The sequence below is a fragment of the Acomys russatus genome, chromosome 12, assembly GCF_903995435.1.
Source record: "Acomys russatus chromosome 12, mAcoRus1.1, whole genome shotgun sequence".
Taxonomy (NCBI): domain Eukaryota; kingdom Metazoa; phylum Chordata; class Mammalia; order Rodentia; family Muridae; genus Acomys; species Acomys russatus.
In genome coordinates, this window is record NC_067148.1 from 53,199,125 (window position 1) to 53,220,481 (window position 21,357).

Below are 21,357 nucleotides of genomic sequence, written 5' to 3' on the forward strand. Positions count from 1 at the left end.
GCTACACACAGAATCCCTGTCTTGAAAACAACGAAAACCAACAACAACAACAAAAAAGAAAATGGCTCTGCGTTTATGGCGTTTTTAGCCCTGTAGGTCTTGGTGATGTAATCTACCTCTCAGAAGGATCCTCTCGAGGAGGATGGAATGCTGAGCCTTCCCGGGTTCCACACACTCCTGAGGACTGTCCCACACCTAAGCAGTGCTCCACACGGTACTTAGTGGGCCCTGACCCTTCCGTGCCATTGGGAGGATCAGTGATTGCTGCAGTTGTCCTTCCTAACATGACGTCAGTTATCTCTGCTCAGAAGGTGAAGGAAGTCCGACGATCCTCGTTCGGTTTTCAAGGACGGAGCCTTCTTGGAAGTGAAATTCCGGTTCCTCTATTAGTCTCCAGCTTGACACAAGCCTCCGAGTGGCCTTTCATTATTCTCCTCCTTGCTGAGGTCCATTATCCTCCTGTTTTGTAATTTGACTGACAGGTAACAAATGAGTGCTTTTTCTTCCCGAGATGAGCTGTTCTTGAAATAATTGCCCATGACACCAAGTCACGAAGCTCTGGTGTCACAGTGAGACCTGGGAGGCCAGACATGACTTGGTGACAGATAGTGTCTGAGGAGCCAATGCTGATGTGAGCAGAACCGGGGAAGAGACGTTATTAATAAAACAAGTTCCCTGCTCAGTTCAGGATCATGTAAAGGAGAAGCAGACCTTTTCCGTTTCCAGAATATGAGCAACACTCTTGTTAGTATGGAGATAAGTGTATAGGTGGTAGCATTTATGACAGGGAAACTTCTTCAAGTCGTTCCCACCCGATGGGCTTAGAAGAATTCAGGCTTACTCTGCTGCTGTGATGTCCATGCCTACTACTGCAGCAGCAGGCTTGCCTTGCCAGCTCATGCGTCCCTGTGGCTGCCAGGGTTTGTTTGGTCCAGGGTGAGATTGCAGATTACTTTTCTCCCCTGGTAGCCTGCACTACCCCTTCTGGTACTATGAAAGCTCTTCAGGAGGGGAGAAATTTCCATGACGGTACTAGTTTGATTTGTCCTTGTTCTGTGACTCACTCGGGTGTGTGGTGTCTTCAGCAATCGAGTCTTATCAAAAACAGACTGCAGAAAATTCTCAGAGAAATAGTGTTAGGAAGAGAACCCCTGCTGAAAGTTTGGTACTGCTACTTTGGTGGCTGCTTGGCCGCCAAACATAGCGATAGCCACGGGACTCAGTTAATGTTGAGGGTCTACTTATTTATAAGAAAATATAATTCATGATTACGCTTTCCCTGTATTTCACTTAAAATGCAAAAATTGGAGTTTGTATGTATGTCAGATAAACCTGTGAATCCCTAATTATATCAGAAATTATTTTCCTAGCCCTGCGTTTTATTCATTAATATCTTACATATTTAGTTTTTAAATAGATTCTTGGCACAATAATTACATAATCATTCAATACAGTAGAAGCATATTATGGCCAAATACTAATTATCTACTTAAATGAAACAAAACAAAACCCAGTTCACAGACCGCCATATAACGTGGTTTCATATAGTACAAAGCCAGATATGTGCTTAGAGCTATGATTAAGCGTGAGTCACTTTCCAAGTTCCCTGAGGGAAGGAATCATGCTCTACGGCTTCAGACTCTGTTGCTTCAGCTTCTGAACGCCCCCAGCCTTCATGGCTGCTCTGTCTAGACTCTTTAGCAGCAGGCTAAGGAAGCTAAGTGTCCTCCCAGCTCCTGGGTGTACTCTAGGTCTGTACAATCCTTCACATTTTAGCTTTGGAAACCTCTGACACTGTAGATTTTTAGCAGTGAATTGCTCATTTAGGGCGCTCTAGAATGTGTTCCCACTGTTCTCCCCTAGTGCACTATAGGGGTCTCATACAGTCCCTCTGGTCACACAAAATCCCAGTACTGTGATTATCCATGTGTGTATGACCAGAGGAGAGCCAGGAAAAGTCTGTGGCTGCAAACACTGAGAGCGTGCAAATTAGTTGTAAAGTTTGCCTGATAAGTCTGCTGGACACCCCTCCTCAAGCTTCACGCTGACTTTCCTTGAAATTGCTTCCGGGGCTAGGAATGGGCTTTAATGAGCGGTGGGATTTAGTGTTCTTTGTAAACATGTTTGTGACTGGTGCTTTCTCTCATCTGCTCCTGTCCATGTGTGTGGAATCCCAATGAGTCTGTGAATACAGGGTTGCAAGTTAGGTTCTTGTGACCTGCTGCATAGACCTACAAGCCTACAGGACTTACAGATAGCCTTACAATTATATTACCTGCCATATCTTAAAACAATATTGAGAACATAAATGTGTCTCTCACTAAGCAGTTTATATATGAAATGGTTTATAGGCTTTGTTCTTTATCACCTTTGATTTCATTTTTTTCTTCCTGTGCCCTTCGTTTTGCTCTGTTAGGTACTTTATTTCTTAATGAAGGTTTGTAATGTGTGTGACAATGGAGATGCATGGGCACAAATGTATGTCAACTCTGGAATGCAGCTGGACAAATAGAAGCTATTTCTCTACTGCTCTAGTGCTAGTGGTGACGGGGAGATGGGTCCTATCTAGCTCTCTACTGCTCTAGATGCTATGGTGATGGGGAGATGGGGCCTATCTAGCTCTATTGTTCTAGGTGCTATGGCGACGGGGAGATGTGTCTTATCTGCCTAGGCTGCTGATGAATCTGCAGTTAACATGTTTTCTAGGAAAAACATTTGAGGTGATAAGTATTCACCAGTGAATCAGGGAACAGCACCAGCCTCTGTCTTTCGGAAATGCTGGTTTATTTGGAGGTAATATTGTGTGCATGAGCCGTAATGTGAGATCATGAGCCATGCCGATTTGCCGAGGTCCATCACATGGTGATGTGCAGCGGTATTAGGGGAGGTTGGGATGGTGAGGAAAGCAAGGATGTGAGGGCTTCAGTGGAGAACGATTTAAATGTTGGAGAACTGAGAAACCACAGGAAAAAGGAAGAAGGCATCAGATAATCTTTTACAAATAATTGTGTTTGAAACCAGCCTGTAAAGTTGAAATGTACTCATGCAGGATGTCGAAGATTCTGCCAACATCGCAGCTCACGTTTGTTTATACTAAGAATTAGATGTTCTTGTTGGTATTGATGGAAGTTAACTCTTATCGTCTTAATTTTCCCTTGGTTGGCTGAGTCCCCACCAAAACTTTTTTATCAATAGTATTTATAACAAAATATGTGCCTTTTTAATAAGTGGCTTCACTGTAATTAGATTCTTTTCATCTCATAACCAAATTTCTTGAGCATAGCAACAAAGACCCTGTCTACATAAAATGTGGCTTGTGAGATCTGCGCATAGAATCATGTTTGCCACAATGTTTTCCTGATCTAAATGAATGTTAGCTTTTTATTTGAAGTTAATCATGCCTAAATTGCAAAGACAAGTTATGTTTATGCTAGTCAACATGATGAGCCAGGGACTAGAGTTAGAGTGGTGACTGATTCCTTTAGGTGACTGAAGCAATGCTTACGTGTCACTTGGGTGTTTCGGAACATGTTTAATGTGCATATTAGGGTGAACCGTTGGCAGACAATCTTGCTCTTAGAAAGTGCTTCTGTTGCTGCACGTACTGAGCTGGGTTGATTGGTTTCTCTCTGTGTAGCCCTGGCTGGAACTCAGTCTGTAGACCAGGCTTGCCTCGAACTCAGAGATATGCTGCCTGCCTCTGTCTCCTAAATATTGGGATCAAAGGCATGTACCACCACACCGCACTTCCCTTCGCATTGTCTGTGGCTAAGGAATGACGCAGCTGTACTAGTTTGCATTCCCACCAGCAATGAAGGAGTGTTCCTCTCTCTCCACATCCTCGCCAGCATGTGGTGTCGCTTGAATTTTTGATCTTAGCCATTTTGATGGGTGTAAGATGGAATCTCAGAGTTTTTTTGATTTGCATTTCGCTGATGACTAAGGACGTTGAGCATTTCTTTAAGTGTTTCTCAGCCATTTGATATTCCTCTGTTGAGAATTCTCTGTTTAGTTCCAAGCCCCATTTCTCAATTGGGTTATTTGGTTTGGTAGTGTTTAATTTCTTGGGTTCTTTATATATTATGGATATTAGAGCTTTGTCAGATGAAGGGTTGGTGAAGATCTTTTCCCAGTCTGTAGGCTGTCACTTTGTTCTGTTGACAGTGTCTCCTGCCTTACAGAAGCTTCTCAGCCTCATGAGGTCCCATTTATTAATTGTTGACCTTAAGGCCTGGGCTGTTGGTGTTCTGTTCAGGAAGTTGTCCCCTGTGCCAATGTGTTCCAGCTCTTCCCCACTTTTTCTTCTAACCGATTTAGTGTCTCTGGATACAAGGGATGGGATAACAATTGAGATGTAATATGAATAAATTAATAAAATATATTTTTTTAAAAAGGAGTGACGCAGAAGCTTTTGGAAGAGTGTTAGAGACAGAAAGGGGCTTTGGATTGTACTGTTGACACAGCTGTCTTTGCAGGTACCTCGTGGTCTACAACCCCTTTGAACAAGAGCGGGACTCAGTGGTGTCCATCTGTGTGAGCTCGGCCTCAGTGAAAGTGCTGGCTGATTCGGGCAAACCTGTGGAGGTTCAAGTCAGTGCCATTTGGAATGATGTGAAATCTACCTCACAGACAGCCTATGAGGTATGTGATAGCCACAGGACTAAAAAGACACCATAAAAAGGATGAAAGAAAAAGAACAACAACAAAAAGCCAGTCCAGATACATAGCTTGTACCTGCATGCTAACCCACAACATGCCCATTGAGCTGCCATGTTGGAGTGAAATCCATACCAAAGGATATAACTGGGTGGCTAAGTGACACTAAAGGGAAAAAAATTAATAAATTTAGAATGTATCATTTTACTAGCAGGGTTTGTGTATGACTCTAAGTATGCATGTTTTAACTAGATTCTAAAATAATAAATTAAGTAAATAATTTTGGAATTTTTGTGTCTACTGAATAATTATACTCAGAGAACTGAGGCAAATGGCACTATTTTTAATAATAATGTTGGTTTGTTGTAATTTTTCATAACAATGGTGACTTGATATGTCCTGGTAAGAGAGATTTTTAATTAAGATCATTAAAATGTCTTTTTGGGAAATTTAATGATGGAACACTGGACTCAACTTATAGAGAGTCTCTCTCTCTCTCTCTCTCTCTCTGTGTGTGTGTGTGTGTGTGTGTGTGTGTGTGTGTGCGTGTGTGTTCGGTAAACGGTTTTTAAATGAACCCCATATCACTAGAAACATTAAGTATTTGGGCTCTGGGGGTGATTTAAATCCTTTGGGAGACACAGTAATAAACGAGCAATGTAAGAGGGGTTATGTCTGCTTTGTAAACTCACTGCTGCTGCATCTCAGATAATCATTGTTCTGCAAGTAAAATGTCAAGTAGAGTCCAATGTCAGGTCAGCATTCCAGTCAGCGTCCCATCTCAAAAGTGAAACGGGTCTTTCAGACAGGGGCCAGCTCACTGTGCCTCCTGCAGGCCTTGCCCAGTGTGTGCTCACTCCAAGGCAGCTTCGATGGCCAGTGCTGGCTGAACTGGCCGATAATATATCTATAGAGCTTATCGTCTTAGCATACTGTAATATAATTTTACAAAAGGATTCCTGATAACTAGGAAGAAATCATGATTTACACCAAGTCCTTACCTTCTGGAGAGTTTCTGCCTCGAGGCTTATATTGAAAATACTGTGGAACATTTGAGGGATGGTTATGTAATTTCATAGGAGCAACGGAGACATGGGTGCTTTTGGTGAGCCTTTCAACCTGAGGTGTTAGCTTCCTGGATTAACTGAGGTGGATGGCCCGACTGAGCTGCTAAAGCGTTTATAGAATAAGATGTCCTCCTCTTTCTAAGAGTTTGATAGTTTGATATTTTTACCACAAATATAAATGCTGTACCTTTGGTAGCTAGCCTTTTTTTTTTTTTTTTTTTTTTTTAATAATAATGACCTCTCTTGTCTTTAAAGGTTTCTTTTCTGGCTCATATGCCACCACTGGGACTGAAAGTCTACAGGGTCCTGGAGTCACAGAGTTCAAGTACACACCTGGCAGAATACTTCCTGTATAATAACGATGGGCTAGCAGAGGGCGGGATCTTCCACACGAAGAACATGGTGGATGCGGGGGAAGCCATAACTACAGAGAACTCCTTCCTTACACTTTGGTTTGACACGTCTGGGCTCCTAGAGGTATGTTCTGAGTAATTGTGACAACCATAGACCTCACTGTGTTTCCTGCATGTGTCTGTGACTGTGCCGAGGGGGACCGCCCTCCTACCCAGGGTTGCAGTGGACACTCTGGGGACAGGATTGCTTAGCTGCTGTCTCCCTCCCATGGCCACCTGCTGCTCACAGGATGCTGTGCAGTACTGCTGGCTATCCATTAGGTAAGTGTGGGGTTGAAAGTGCTTATCGAAACTTTGGAAAGCAGTTTAACGAGATAAAATACTTACTGAGTATAATGCAAAGTGAATTTTTAAAAGATTAATTCTGACTTTTCATTTACTTTTATTGTATTTTGACCCATGCGTCTTGGCAGTTATAATAAGTCTCCTTTTATAGAAAGTTTGAGAAGCATAAATCTTAATTCTTTGCTCCTTGCTAAAGTATATTGCAACATTTTCGTTCCTATTTTAAGGGTTTAAAATCTGAGGCTAACTATAAAATGTTGACACTAACCAAATATTTCACACATTAGAGACTTACTTTAACATTTTTAAGTCTCACTCCACCTCCTCTTTTTTTCTTTTCTGAGACAGGATGAGACTACGTCGTCTAGGCTTGCCTGGAACTCATTATGAAGCCCAGGCTAACCTTAAACTTAGACAATCTTTCTGCTGTAGCCTTCCAAGTTACATAAGCCAAAAAAAAAAAAAAAAAAAAAAAAAAATCATGTGTATGAGGGCTTTCCTCCCGTGCAGTACACCTGGGTGTTCCTGAGGTGATTCCCAAGAACTGGCGTTACAGAAGGTGGTGACCTGCCATGTGGACACTGGCAGTGAAACCAACTGCTCTGAACCACCGAGCCATCTCTCTCTCTAGCTGTACTTGAGCATTTTTAACCTATCCTGGTAGATTTTGTTGTCTTTTTTATTTTGATCATACCCACAGTCCTTGTTTTCAATTTCGTCTTACTGCCTTTATATATTTTGTATTTCCATTCTTAAGTCAATCTTAATGGCATTTTGGTAATGAATTGCTGTCTGTCTGTTTATTTTCTTTTATAACCCTTAGAAAGTGAGAATGAAAGGAGAAAGCAAACAGCATGAAGTAAAGGTGCAGTTCCTGTGGTACGGAACCACAAACAAAAGAGACAAAAGTGGTGCCTACCTCTTCCTGCCTGATGGGCAAGGCCAGGTGAGCGTTGCTCCCACACATGGTGGGCTTGCTTACTGGAGCGGTGGGTGCTAAAGACAGAGATAAGCCGGTCTCGCTGCTTTATCCTCAGAGATGGATCAGCTCTTGGCTGTGGGATCATATTTATTCTTATTAAAGGTTGGCAGGTTATTCTTGAAAGTTAAATGTACCAGGAAGGCACAGAGAAGAGGTGTTCTCCGTGAAGAATGCTAACCTTCTCCTCTTGGCTCCCGGGGAGGTGATTTGAAGTACCGCCGAGCTGCGCAGCACTATGCACGTAGAGATTTGAAGTGCCTGCCCCTGAGGGGAGACCACTGTTCACTCGATCACTTATTTCTGTTCTTCAGGGATTTAGTACACTGTTTTTTTCCTACTCTTGACAGTAAAAGCAACACATACAGAGCCTGGCACAGTTTGCGAATGTAGCTAACATGAAGAAAACAATGAAACTTAGGGTGGTCGGCAGCCCCGTGAGAATTACTGCCAACATTTGGACATGATTTTTGTCTTCTTTGAGTGTAGCCACACACGCCCTATTTTGTCTTACTGCCTTTACATATTTTGGGTTTCATTCTTAACCCGATGGGGCGGCAGGTTCATTGGAAGCAGAATTCTAACCCTGGCTTTCGAGTGTCAGAATGTCTGAACGTTGCAAGTCCACTTGGTAACACGTCCTCACTAGAGTGACCTGTAACTGGCTTTCTTGGTAGCTAGCTTCTTTTCCCAAGAAGCCAAGCAGAGGCACTTTGGGTCAGTATGTGAAGCAAGGCTCTACAGGCTTATAAATCTTATTGATTCTCTTGCCTTGGAAGGACTGAATGAAAGTTCATTCCCACCTATGTTTTTTGGCTCTTTCCCGAGCCCTGAGAATTGCCCCATCGAAGATGCTGCCTAAATGGTGCTTTTTCCCGTTTCCTTCATGTTTGCCTACCTCAGGCTGAGTTAGTCTCATGAACATTTTGTTGCCCAGTGACTAACCATCAGAAAAAGATATTTTTCTTCTACAACTTAAAGAAGCTGCCCACTAAAATGATTAGGTTTTTAGAGATTATATAGGCCACCCTAGGGTGGTTTGTTTGTTTATGTTCACGCCCACAAAAGATTACAGGTGAGTTAGAGCTTATAGGATTTATCCCAGAATGAGTTGGGAATCTTACTTCTAAGCCATTTGGATGTGTCTCACTTAATAGCTTTTTTTCATTGGATAATTATTGTTTCAGAGTCTTTGTTTTAATTAAGACTGGGTCCCAGTATGTTTATAGCCCAGGCTGGCTTCAAACTCATGATCCACCTGCCTCAGCCTCTCACCGTGACTATGGAATATTATATATGGATAATAGTAATTAAGTTATCTATAGCGTTAGATGAAACAATTAAGAAAATATTACAAAGGATAAAGTGACAACATCAGGGAAGGAGATGGCTGGCTGTATCTGAAGAGAATGGTGCCCAGAAAACTCTGTCCTGTTCCCATCCCCTGTACCCATTTTCTACTTGTATGTTAGTTATGCAAAAGAGCTTCGCAAGTGGTACACATTTTATTGGCTTTAGTATCTCTTTCTTTGGGAAAGAGGTAGGCTTGCAGTAAAACCACACAGTTCTGAGAGTCTCTCGTGGCTCAAGGGTGCTCCATCGAAAGCTCCGCTTCGTGTTTCTGTTGAGCTAAAATAAATGACACTCACATAGACGCTCTACGTTTGTTCTCACGTCACGTAACCTGTGCGCTTGTTTTCCTAATTTTCTTGGGTCTAAATAACGAGAACTAACCCAATGGTTTCTAAGATCATGACTTTGCTTTCTGTTCAGCCAGCTCTTTCCTGCAGAGGGCAGAGTGTTGTGAGTTCAGTAGCCTCACTGTGTGTATGCTATTTGCTTAGGGCAAAGTGTTGTGAGCTCAGTAGCCTCACTGTGTGTATGCTATTTGCTTAGGGCAAAGTGTTGTGAGCTCAGTAGCCTCACTGTGTGTATGCTATTTGCTTAGGGCAGAGTGTTGTGAGCTCAGTAGCCTCACTGTGTGTATGCTATTTGCTTAGGGCAAAGTGTTGTGAGCTCAGTAGCCTCACTGTGTGTATGCTGTTTGCTTAGGGCAGAGTGTTGTGAGCTCAGTAGCCTCACTGTGTGTATGCTATTTGCTTAGGGCAGAGTGTTGTGAGCTCAGTAGCCTCACTGTGTGTATGCTATTTGCTTAGTCCTACCACTTGCCCATCTTATTGGTCATAAGTGCTGGCTTGGGAGATGTCACTACCTAGAATGATTTCATTTCCAATAAATAACTATATGGGCAATAGAAGAATATTAATTAGAAGTTTTTGTAAGTGAGGAGAGTATTTGTAGATTATCTAAGACCAAATTGTAAGCATTTGCCAATACAGGCTTTATAATTTTTTTTTGTGAGGAAAAAAAATCTCACCATATGTGCACGGTCTATAGCCTGTGTATTCTGAGGCTATAAGACTTTCATGTCAAGTTATGAATATTGAATTGTACGAATTTGTCATTTTATGAACTATCCCTAAACACTTCTTTGGAAAGTTTAGAAAAACCAACCTGTTTTTGCTAAAACCATCCTTTCCTCCTCAGCCATACGTTTCCCTAAGGCGGCCCTTTGTCAGAGTGACACGTGGAAGGATCTACTCAGAAGTGACCTGCTTCCTTGAACATGTCACTCATAAAGTCCGACTGTACAACATACAGGGTAAGACACAGCGCAGCTGTCAAACACGCCACCTGGTGATAGAGTTTTACTTTTCTTCCATCTTTGTTGTTTTTAACAAAATCTCAATCATTCATTTTTACCAGTAAAGACTCAGGAGCCAGATGCTGGGGTGAAAGCCTGCTAGCTCACACAGGAAGTGAAGGCATCCAGCTGACCTTCCTCCTCAGCCAAAGTCCCCAACTGGGGAAAAAAGTCCCCTTCTTCATGCTGCCTCAAACAAAACAAAACAAAACAAAAAACCTCGAACTAAATGTCCCTCCCATCTGCTTCCTGACTTCCTCTCACTCTCTCTGGTTTTTCCCTATGTTCACTCCCTGTCAACTAGCTGCTTTCTCCACCTCTTGACCTATGGTTGGTTTTATTTAATCCTGTTTACAGAAAGCTCTTGGAATAAAGGTGTGTGCTAGGGCTGAGCCACACCATAACTAGAAACAATTTTTTTTTTCCCCCAGTAAACAGCACAGTCTCAGGGTTCACAGTTTGATCAAACAGCCTACAACACATCTTGGGGTTTTTTTGTTTGTTTTTTTTAACTGAATTTTAAGTTGTTTTAGAGACAACGTAATGTTTTAAATTGACTTTTTATCTACAGCATGGCTTCTAGTGTCTTATTTACGCACAGTCCCCATTCAGCCTTCTAAGTCTCCTCCTTTCTCGTTAGCAGTTGTCTTGGTCACGAGATTATCAGCCAGGAATCTTTATTTTTTTAAGACCTGAAAGCAATTCGGTATGTAGGTTTTATAAAATAAAATAGTAGCATAGTTACCAATTAGACCAGCAACTGTGGTGTCGTCAACTGTCTCAGCAATGGCGTTTAAAGTTATGCCACTTGAAGTCGTCTTACTGTTACCTAAACTGAAGAAAAAAAGCCAGGGAAGCAAGAATATTCCACTGTGACTTTTCATGCAGTGGAAAATGAGGAGTACCGCCAACTAACAGTGACTGGCTAACACGCGTGGGCTGTTTTTAGGTTATAGGGAGGGCATCGTCGTTACAGAATTACTTAGATACCTGATGGTCACTGTCTTGATCTCACAATCTAAACTTAATTTTGCTTTATTTAACTGTGTCACTTCATATTTTACTAGTTTTGTTAGTAGGTATGGTCAATTTTTTTTTTTCTACTAGGACCTCTTGGGAGTAATACAGAGCATTCACTGGTTAACCATGGTTCCTGGGTTGAATCAGGAATCCTCTAGAGAGGTAAAGGCTGGTACCAGACATCAACGTCATGTGACTTCTGTGTTATGTAGACTGTCTGTCCACCAACAGCAAAGCCTGTACTTATAAAACAGCCTTTTTCTTTTTTCTTTTTCTTTCTTTTCTTTTCTTTTTTTTTTTTTTTGAATATTTTTTTTCATTTATTTTTTATTTTTATTAATTAAACATTTTTATTTTTTACATATACACTTATATTATTACATGGATATATAATAAACTACCTATAGCAATAAGAACCATGACACAATCAGGAATTATATAAATGTTACATTCTTAGTGTTTTGGTCATTTGTATTTGACAGCCTTGAAGAAAACATCTTTCCTATCTTGGTGCATCTAAAATTCTGAATGTAAATCAATGTCTATCACATCTTGTCATTATCAACTTAAAACATCTATCTAGACACAAAAACATCTTAACTCCTGAACAACTAAGCTTCATTGTAAAACTAAGCTACCTGGTCTTCAACCCCCATCAGAGACTTGAGAAGGAATAAACTTGATTACCTGAGTATGCCGGGAGTGCAGGTTAGTAGCTTTCCAAATGAGAGGATGACAGAGACAGTTTTCTACCACAATACAGAGGCACCCAAAACTCTCTATAATGTTGGAGCATCTTCTTCAGCCTTCTGACCCAATATATCTGACAGACATATTTGTGAGACAGGAACTATTGAGGACTTGCTTACTCTGTTTTGGCAGAGTTTGGCCGTTAACTCTGTCTGCATCCAAGCTTGCCCTTTTTTAGGCAGAATTCTGTCTGTGGTAGAAATGAGGACATTTTGCCCAGTGGCTTGTTTACCACATTTGAAGCCATGTCCATGAGGAGGTTCCTTGATGCTCTTCATCCACTTGGAGGTAGGCTGGGTGTTGCCAGGAGTTAACCTGTCTCATTGTCAGTGAATCTTTAAAATAATAGAAACATCTTTAAATGCCATATTCTGCATGTCTCTGAGGATTTTGAAGACCTTGTCTAACTATCTTACCTTATCTTTCTATAGAATCTTATCTGTCTGCCACACCTAAGATGTATATTCTTCTGATAAAAGTAGACTAGTGATTGACATGACCAGGATTTGGTCAGCTAAAAATTAACTTGTATAACTTATTTATCCTAAACAGCCTGCGATAGCACTTTCAAAATATTGGAAGTAAACCTTATATTATAATTGAGTTATGTATCTACAATACCTCATATTAGAGTAGAAAAAAATATATATATAGTGTGTGTGAAGAATAAACTTACATTTGAATTCTATACCACTGTGTCTAGAATTAAACTTATTTTGCAGCTATATACAAAATTCTATACCAGTGAATTAAAAATAAGCTTGTGAGTGACAATTGAGGCATTAAGTTGAGGAGTAGATTCACTAATCTTTTTCTATCTTCCCTATATATTTCTATATTCTCCTGTTCTTTTTTTTTTCAACCCTTATCTCCAAACTTAAGAATGTAAGATAAGGGAAAAGAGAGACACTGCTGAATATAACCTTGTTTTCTTTATAAATAAAACCAATAATAACTTGTAACCAACTCCCATTGATAATAACCGTATATAGCCCAAGAAAACAATGAAAAATCTGCCGGACCCCCCCTTAAAGGAAAAAAAAATATGGAACTCTTCCCGAATTTTTGTGTCATCCTTGCACAGGGGCCATGCTAATCTTCTCTGTATTGTTCCAATTTTAGCATGTGCACTGCCGAGGCGAGCACTAAAACAGTCTTTTCCAAATCCTCCAGTTAGTCAGAACCATGGCGGGGGAGGTCTTTTTGGCCATTTTTTTAGTAATTCACTTCTGAAAGCTCTAAGGTCACCTTTTCATATTATAAATGGGAACTAGCATCTCACATAAAAATACTCATCTGGCTTTTGTTTCATTTTTAGGCCTATAGCCCTAGTTACTTGGGAGGCTGAGTCAGGGGCTTGCCTGCCTACACAAAGGCCTGGGTAAGTTAGTGAGACCTGGTCCCAAAGCAAGAAAAGAAGGCTAAGTAGGCATGCACCGAGTGGCAGCTGTAAGTCCAGGCTCAGCCCTCAGCGCTGCCTCTAAGATATTTTAGTGGCGCATATTAAGGTGTAAAGTAAAAGGTTTCATTCTGATATTTTCGTACTTCATATAATGTACCTTAATCTTATCCTCCCCTTCTATTTCTCCTTGTCTCCTCTTCCTTCCACAAGAAGACCCCCCCCCCCTTAAGTGCAACCTCGCAGACCCGTGCTTTATTTACCTCTGTTTTCCCCTTAGTTGAACTTAGATACGGTATTTCAGAATAATTACTGGAGCATCTCCTCTGAAAAGGCTGACCACATTGAAATATATTTCCTTAGTTGCTTTGGCTTTTATTTCATCCTTCCCATCTATGCCACTGCGTCTTCTTAGCTTTCCTTGGGCTCTGCAGGGCCCGGGAAGCCCTGTCTCAGGAAGGCCTGTCAGGTAGGTAAGTCTCTCCTCCTGTTGGTGGCTGTAGCTTTGCCTGCTGTCACAGACCAGCAGCCGATTTGGAAATTAATCGGCTCTGACCTGCCAAAAAGCTTCTGCCAAAATGCTGTGCTGATCACAACTAAGTGCCTGTCATCCTTCCCCCGTCTTTCCTCTGTCCTGCTCCTGGACTCAGCCTTGTCCAGCCTGACTGGCAGCCCAGCAGCAGAAACTGAGGTTCCAATGGCTTCTGGCTTCCAACCAGCGGCTCTTGCTGCCTGTTCCACTGGCAGTTGCTGCCTCTCTGTGGGAGTCCATTTCTGTTTGCTGGCTTGACTTCTCTCTCTTTTCCCTGAGTTAGTTTGCCCTTTTATTTCTTCCTGGTGTTTCCTTCCTGGATGGTTTTCCCTCTCTTCCCTGTTCCAGGATCAAGTGCACAGGTTTTAGAGATACGGCCAGTGGGCAGGTCTCACTACCAAGCTGAACAGCCTTGTGCGTCAGTAGCTGCTGGAGTCTGGTCCTCGTCCTCGGCTCACCTTCCCTCAGCTTTCATAATCTGTTACTGTAGATACTCGATAAATATTTCCAAATCTGAGAGTATAATTTCTTGCAAGTTCTTGAAATCTCTGGAAGTCTGGCCTCTAGGGAATGGAGATACCTTTAAAATAAACTTTAGTTAAGTGACTATTCTGAATAGGTACGTATTCTGAATAGGGCACAAATAATATTGACATAGTTTTTTTGTTTTTTGCGTATTGTTTTTAATGTAGGCTCTATATTTCCTCTGCATTTCTCAATGGGTAGAATAAACTTGGTATCACACATTTTTGTTCTAGTATTGGATATTTGTTGAGCTCAAAAGCAGGAGGGTTTAGAAATGTATTCGAAGTGACAGGGAAGGAAGTATGTGTGAGGTTAACCGAGAGTGCTTTTCTGGCTGAATTTTTTTTTTTTTCTTGTCTAGATTAAACCTGAAGTGAGCATATACAAACTTGAAGTGACGTATAAACCTTGCATTTTTTTTTCTAGCCCTGAACATTTATATTTATTTATTCTAACATGGAAGTAGTTGGGTGGGAGATGAGAGGCCTGAATTGTCTACAAACCATATCCCCGCCCTCATCCTGGATTTGACCTTTCAATAAATTTGCCTCTTAGAAAAGACTGGTAGCACCCAGGAGAGACAAAGCCTTCTCTCCTTGCTCTCTGTGGTCCATTGCTATCCGACGTCCTCTTCCATGGTTTCCTGAGGACTTTATGAGGGTATTGGTTCATTGAGGTTTCTGTAGTCACTCAAGGCTTGTAGTAGGGTCTTCAAGTGGACGATAACTGAGGTTTAATATGTGATGAAGTTTCCAGGTGTGTAAACACACCCTGAAGTTCTTGATTAACCCTGCAGTTTGGCTTCCTGAGTAAACAAGGTGTTTAGATGACTAATCAGAATGCGTAGTCAAAAGGTTAGTTTCTTATATAGAAAAACGCCTACAGGTAATGTCTGTGTTTCTGTAGATTGACTCTTAGCTAATATTTCTTAAAATGGCAAAAATACTTACCAAATTTAACCTCCTGAGCTATTTCTTTGTATGTGCTAATTCTGCTCTCTCTAACTTGCAGAGGCCAGAAGAGGGTGTTGCATTCCTGGACCTGGTGATACAGGCTGGGAACAACACTTGGGTCCTCTGCAAGAGCAATGTCTTCTCTTGACCGCTGAACCGTCTCTCCAGCCCCTTTACTAAGATTTTAGGTTAACATACAAAGTAATGGTTTTCCTTATGGCGTTTCATACAGTCCCAAATTCATGAGACAGGAAGTAATGGGCTTATTACTGTTGTGTGGTCGTGTTCAAATCATTGTACTAGGTTGTTAGCTGCTAATTTTATAACATTTTATTGTTTTTTAAGCAACATTGACAAATAGAAAATGAGTTGATCTTGTAGATTGTCTCTTAATTGATAGTTTGTGTTAAATGTTCAGTTTAGTGAAATAGTCTTTCCAAGATCTGTAGACCGTACCAAGCACCCTCCCAGTCCTCGGTGTCTGTTCCGCTGGCTTCGTGGCCCCCTTTCCCCTAAAGTAACCTCTGCCAAGAACATAAATCAAAAACCACTTCCCAAACTTCACAGACCAATTTGGTCATTATGGGTTGTGAAAAGAGCTGTGTTGGGAGGGCTTGGGGCAGCCACCTGCTTTGGGTATTGAGTTGTAGTTTCTGGTTTTGTGTTCTCCACAGGTTTGGAAAATAATGAGCTCAGTTGAAAGGCTCTCTATTTCTTGACATCACTTAGCTACTCACAGATGCCATGTTCAAGGGCTGGAGAGATGGCTCAGGCTCAGAGAGCCAAGAGCACTGGCTGTTCTTGCAGAGAATCCAATTTTAATGACCAGCACTGACATGGTGCCTCAGAATCATCCCTAACTCCAGTTACAGGGGACCTTGTCTCACCTCCTTAGGCACTTCATGTGTGTGGCGCACGTGCACGCGTGTGCGCACACACACACACACACACCACACACCCCACACAACATTTTAAGAAGAACAAATATCCTGTTTCCCTTTTCAGTATCTCTCACATGTCACATTCAGGAGGGTTCTGGAAGGCAATCTAATGCTCACAAGCTTTGAAAAATCAGTATCAAAACAACTTCAGCCATGTCTAAGGAAATCCTTTGCTTTTTTTTTTTTCCAGGTTTAGTAAGCAATCCATTTATAACCCACACAACTTAATCTAACACCCTTTTGGAACCATTTGAAATCGTCTTCTAAAAGATTACTTAGTTTGTTGGAAAATGACACTTTTCTGGTGATAAAACTTGGTGGGGAGAGCCTAGTGTGGTGGCGCACGCCTTTAATCCCAGACTCAGGAGGCTGAGGCAGGTGGATCACTGTGAGTTCGAGGCCAGCCTGGTCTACAAAGCAAGGCCAGGACAGCCAAGGCTACACAGAGAAACCTTGTCCCAAAAAACCAAAACCAAAACCAAAACCAACTAAACAAACAAAACAAAAAAACAAAAAAACAACTTGGTTGGGGGTAGGAACTCATCTTTCTTTTCATTAAGCTGACGTTTGAAGTGCCCTCGTGTTCTCTTTCTATAGGGAACTGTATGTTATGAGTGTGTGTTATATCTGACGCTGAATATTTACAAAAGTAGCAACATAGCGATCGATGAGTGGCACGGCAACTAAAGCTTCGTTTTTCTTCACAGTTTTAATTGTTAGGCTTCTTAGTGCCCCAGTTTTCTGACATCAGCCGCTACTTTGAAATATTAGGTTGCTATGGGTTATGGGTGTGTTGTGCACGCTTTCACTGGCAAAAGGTTTGGGCCCCAGCTCTGTTAACTATCTTCCATCCAGTTCCGCACCGCCTCAAGGCTGTGTTTTTCTGGGCAGGTGGTTGTCAAGTGAGTGAGTATGTATGTGTGAGCCATGTTTCAGCCTTAGGAGAAATATCTGAAGTGCAATATTTTTACCCTGTTTTCACCAACATATTATAACAGTACTGTGTACATGTAATGGATCCTGCTGAAAGGAACCAAGTAGCCCGAGGCAAAAGCGCAACGGACTGCTGTTAGGAGCGCAGGAGGGGAGCCTCCTTTCACTCAGAAGACTTCGTATCCTTGCTTGGCTGTGCAATTCTGAGCATGTTATATAAAACCTCGGTGGGTTTATTACATGAAGCTTGACTTTTAGAGGCTCGAGGTGACCTTCTCCTGCTTAGCTGTGTTAAATGTCCCCATTGAGGCAGAGGGAGCCCAGTGTTCACTGTAAATCCTGTCATCTCTCTGAAAGCCCACATAACCTTTTGGACCCATCCTCTAAGATCTTGGGAACTCTGTCCCTTAATCTTAAGAGCACAGGGCCACTTATGAATAACCATCAGAGGTCTTCATAAAACTTAGACGCCTATGAGGTCCCTTGCATGTGACCGCTTAGTTCTAAAGCTGCCTGCTAAGGATGGCTGAGTCTAGGGCCTGCAGCCCCCGGGGTCTGCCCCTTTGGACCAAGATCCCCGAGCTCTGCTGAAGTTGTTTTTATTTCTATAAAAAGATTCATGAGGATGTTAAAAGGGCTTGCAATCAATCTTCTGCTTATCCTCAGAGCTATATTCCATATTTAGTATAAGAGTAAGAACCAGTAAGTTATGGCTAGGCAGACCTAGGTAATTAAAACACTTTCGGAATAGCATAATGTGCTTTTTTTTTTTTTTTTTTTTTTTTTTTTTTCCTGTTAATTGGAACTTTTAAAAATTGAAGTAAGTCACTATGTGTGGAACTTGATTATCCCCTACAGGCATGCAAGAGAAGTTATTTTAAGGGTCAGTAAGCACAGCCTGGTTACACCAATTCAGACTCGGGCTGTCTTGGGGCTGTTTGAGGCACAGCCAGATCAGAGCACAGCTCCTTAACAGGGAAATGGCATCCCTGGCGAAGGTGTGCTTTGCTGAACTCTGCCCCGGGGTCGCGGGGTGGGAAGCACAGGGGGAGCCCATAGGAACAACTCCTAGCTCTAACCCTGCAGTGCTGACAGTTACGGGCTCCACGGTACGGGCTTTAGGGGATAACTAAGTTACAGGACGGAAGCCTGGTGAATTACGAAGAGCCAAATCCATTTAAGAGACAGTGGACCGGACAAACTGTATAATTTGTATATGAAATAGCTAAATGGCCACAGAATAGTCATTGGAGCTAGGAGAGGGGGAAGGTTTGGTGTAGGAAGTGAGTTTTGTGGTGCTGGGCTTTGGCAAAAACATCACTTGAATGAGCAGAAAGAAAGGAAAAGAATCAAGGGACGTTGGTTAGATCAAACTCTGGTTCCTGTAAGAATTTGAAGAAGAATGTGTGTGTTTTTTTTTTTTTTTAATTGACATGCTCTTTTTCTTTGTATATTTAAACAATTGCAAAGGACATCATTTTGGCATTGTTAACACTGATATTTAAAAATAAACACTTCCACGGGTAGCAATTCATTGCACAGTCATGCCTTTTTTAAAAGGTTGTACTAACTGTTCTCTGGCAGTCACCACTTTCACATCCTCATTTTCCCCCTGTTGTCACATTTGCACTCTTCGTCCCCACCGGATATGTCATAATAATGTGTTTTTGTGTTTGAGAGTCCTGCTTGTTGATCCTACTTTTCGTGGCTTCTCTGAGCCTGTAAGCATATCTGTGATTATATCCGTGTGCGTGTATGTTGAAAGTTTAAAAACTCATCCTAAGGCTCTTTTCTGGACTAGGTTATCCAAATGATGCAAATAATACATAACCGTTTTTAGAATTTATTTTATAAATTTTAATGAAAATGTTTCTGTCAATGCCGGGCGTGGTGGCGCATGCCTTTAATCCCAGCACTTGAAAGGCAGAGGCAGGTGGGTCACTGTGAGTTCGAGGCCAGCCTGGTCTACAAAGCTGGTCCAGGATAGCCAAAGCTACACAGAGAGACCCTGTCTCAAAAAACAAAAAACAAAACAAAACAAAAACAAAAACAAAAGAAAACGTTTCTGTCAATGAACTGTACCTTTTGGTTTTTATAAGTACCAAATATAAAGGAATCTTATCTATACAAATTAAAAGCTGTAAAAAGGTTATAGGAATGTCATTTAACACTTTGAACTCCTTCTGTGTTAGGCACTGCAAGTCACAGAATGACTATCAAACATTAGTTTTAGCTAATTATCTTAATGAACTACTGCATGTCAACCTGATTGGGTATCTCCTCAGTTTTGGTAAAGGTTATCGTAAAAGTATTGTTAACAATACCAAGCAATTGGAAACTATGTTTGACAAAAGTTATTTGTTAGCCATTAACAAATCTAATCAGACACCAGTATTTCAAATTATGTTTGCTTAGCACCCATGTGAGTGGGCATGGGTGAGAGGTGAGATTCTGTTCCACACTACCTCCTCCTCCCTCCTCCCTGTATAAGTGGGAAGGAATTTTATAAAGAGTGGTCGAAACAGAAGATTATAGGTGTGTGCTTCCATGGAAGGATTGGTTTGGACAGGTCAACATAGAATGATTTATGAACTACCTGCTTCTGTGAAGGGCACCTGGGACAGGAGTGTGGCTGAGAGCTGGCAGGAAGTGACCTGAGAGTAGTCCTCAGTGCCCAGTGGGTGCAGTTCTGTCCTTGGCCAGAACAAGCCGGGTCTGTAGGGAAAGTCTCAGGGAGACTGGGATATGAGTCACTTCATTGTCTTCCCAGCCTGGTGCTCTATCTTGTTGGTGATCTATTTAAAAATTAGAACTGTTTGGTGGGTTATGTTCCTTCCCACGCCTGTTGCTTCATGAGATCCTTGCTTTCTTTTTGGAAAGCAGTTTTGGTTTTGTTGGGTGTCTTTTAACCCTCCCTTGAATGAGTTATTCTTAATTGATCTGTCTTAAGCAAAATGTGTACTTTACCCCTTTACCAAGACCTTCCACCTGCACCTCTGCTGCCCTGGGGGCCTTGGTTGTCCCTGAAGGACATTCCTCCTAGGCTAGCTCATGCCTGCAGTCACGGAGACACTAAAGGCCACGGTTTGCGCCTGACAACTCCAGACTGTCTGGACCTCAGCACCCCACTTTCTTCTCCTGTCCCCACTTGCTGGCCCCCTGCCTTCTTTTTGATAGTCTTCTTCTGCTCCCCATTAACAGTGTTCTGGTACCTTCTCTGTCTTGTTCTATTCCCCCTTAAGATCTTTTTTCTTTCTTTCTTTCTTTCTTTCTTTCTTTCTTTCTTTCTTTTTCTTTTTCTTTATTTCATAGTTCCGTCTAGAATCTTGACTTGTCACTCACATCTAGTAACCACATAAGAGAGAAAATGTGGGCTTCCTCTTCCTGGCTTATTTTATTTAACACAGTGACTTGTAAGTCCACTTAAATGTCATGCTCTCTTTTGTTCTCTTTCTTATACTCCATTGTGTCAATATATCACATTATCTTTATACACTCATTGATGGCTATCTAGCATGGTTCCATTTCTTAGCTATAGTAACTGGTGCAACAGTGCATATGGAAGCACACATACCTTGTCATGGTAAAAAAAAATTTTTTTGTACTTTTGGTGGTTCAAAATATTCTGAAATTTTGGAAGAAAATATTCAAAGTCAAAAGCTCTAATTTTCCCCAATAGCTATTATTGGCCACTCTGTGTGTGTAATTGCTTAGTCCTTCTCAGCTCAGACATGAGACGAAGGGTCTGAAGGCAGTTACAGCAGCATGCCATAGTGTTCCTGAGGCCTGGGGTGGGGTGGGACAAGGTGCAGGTTGATGTAGATGTCCCAGCTGTGGATGAACACTCAGTCACAAAGTGCAAAGTCAGTGCACTTTGAACGGTCATGGGTCTCAGCATTGGCTATGACCCACTGCAATAAAAAGCTTCTCGGATCAAGGTTGGGAGCAGCACAAATCTATGGATATAAACACAAATATTTAGAAGGCAGTTTAGCATGACTATATAAAAAAACAACAACAACAACCACACCCTAGGTCTAGGGCATCTGCCCTCCCTTCCTATGATTTTTCTGTTACTATGTTACAGTACTAGGGGTGCGTTTCCTTCCATTCTAATCTAACCAAGAGAGTCGTTGCTGTTCTGGTTGCCCATAAATGTCAACATGGCACAACCCTACGTCCTTTGAAAGGAGAATTCTC

The 21,357-nt window shown here is 41.7% G+C and overlaps 1 protein-coding gene and 1 non-coding gene across 2 annotated transcripts in view; one reads left to right on the forward strand and one right to left on the reverse strand.

Annotated features, from left to right (window-relative positions):
• Window positions 1-21,357, forward strand: part of Man2a1 (mannosidase alpha class 2A member 1) — a 160,755-nt gene that overhangs the window by 108,949 nt on the left and 30,449 nt on the right. The window contains exons 13-16 of the mRNA XM_051154436.1: window positions 4,476-4,641; window positions 5,979-6,200; window positions 7,245-7,367; window positions 9,948-10,062. Of these exons, the coding sequence (XP_051010393.1) occupies window positions 4,476-4,641; window positions 5,979-6,200; window positions 7,245-7,367; window positions 9,948-10,062 (626 nt within the window). The remainder of the gene's footprint in view (window positions 1-4,475; window positions 4,642-5,978; window positions 6,201-7,244; window positions 7,368-9,947; window positions 10,063-21,357) is intronic.
• Window positions 12,914-13,020, reverse strand: LOC127196752 (U6 spliceosomal RNA). The gene has a single exon (XR_007831525.1). It is a non-coding gene; the product is annotated as a U6 spliceosomal RNA (small nuclear RNA).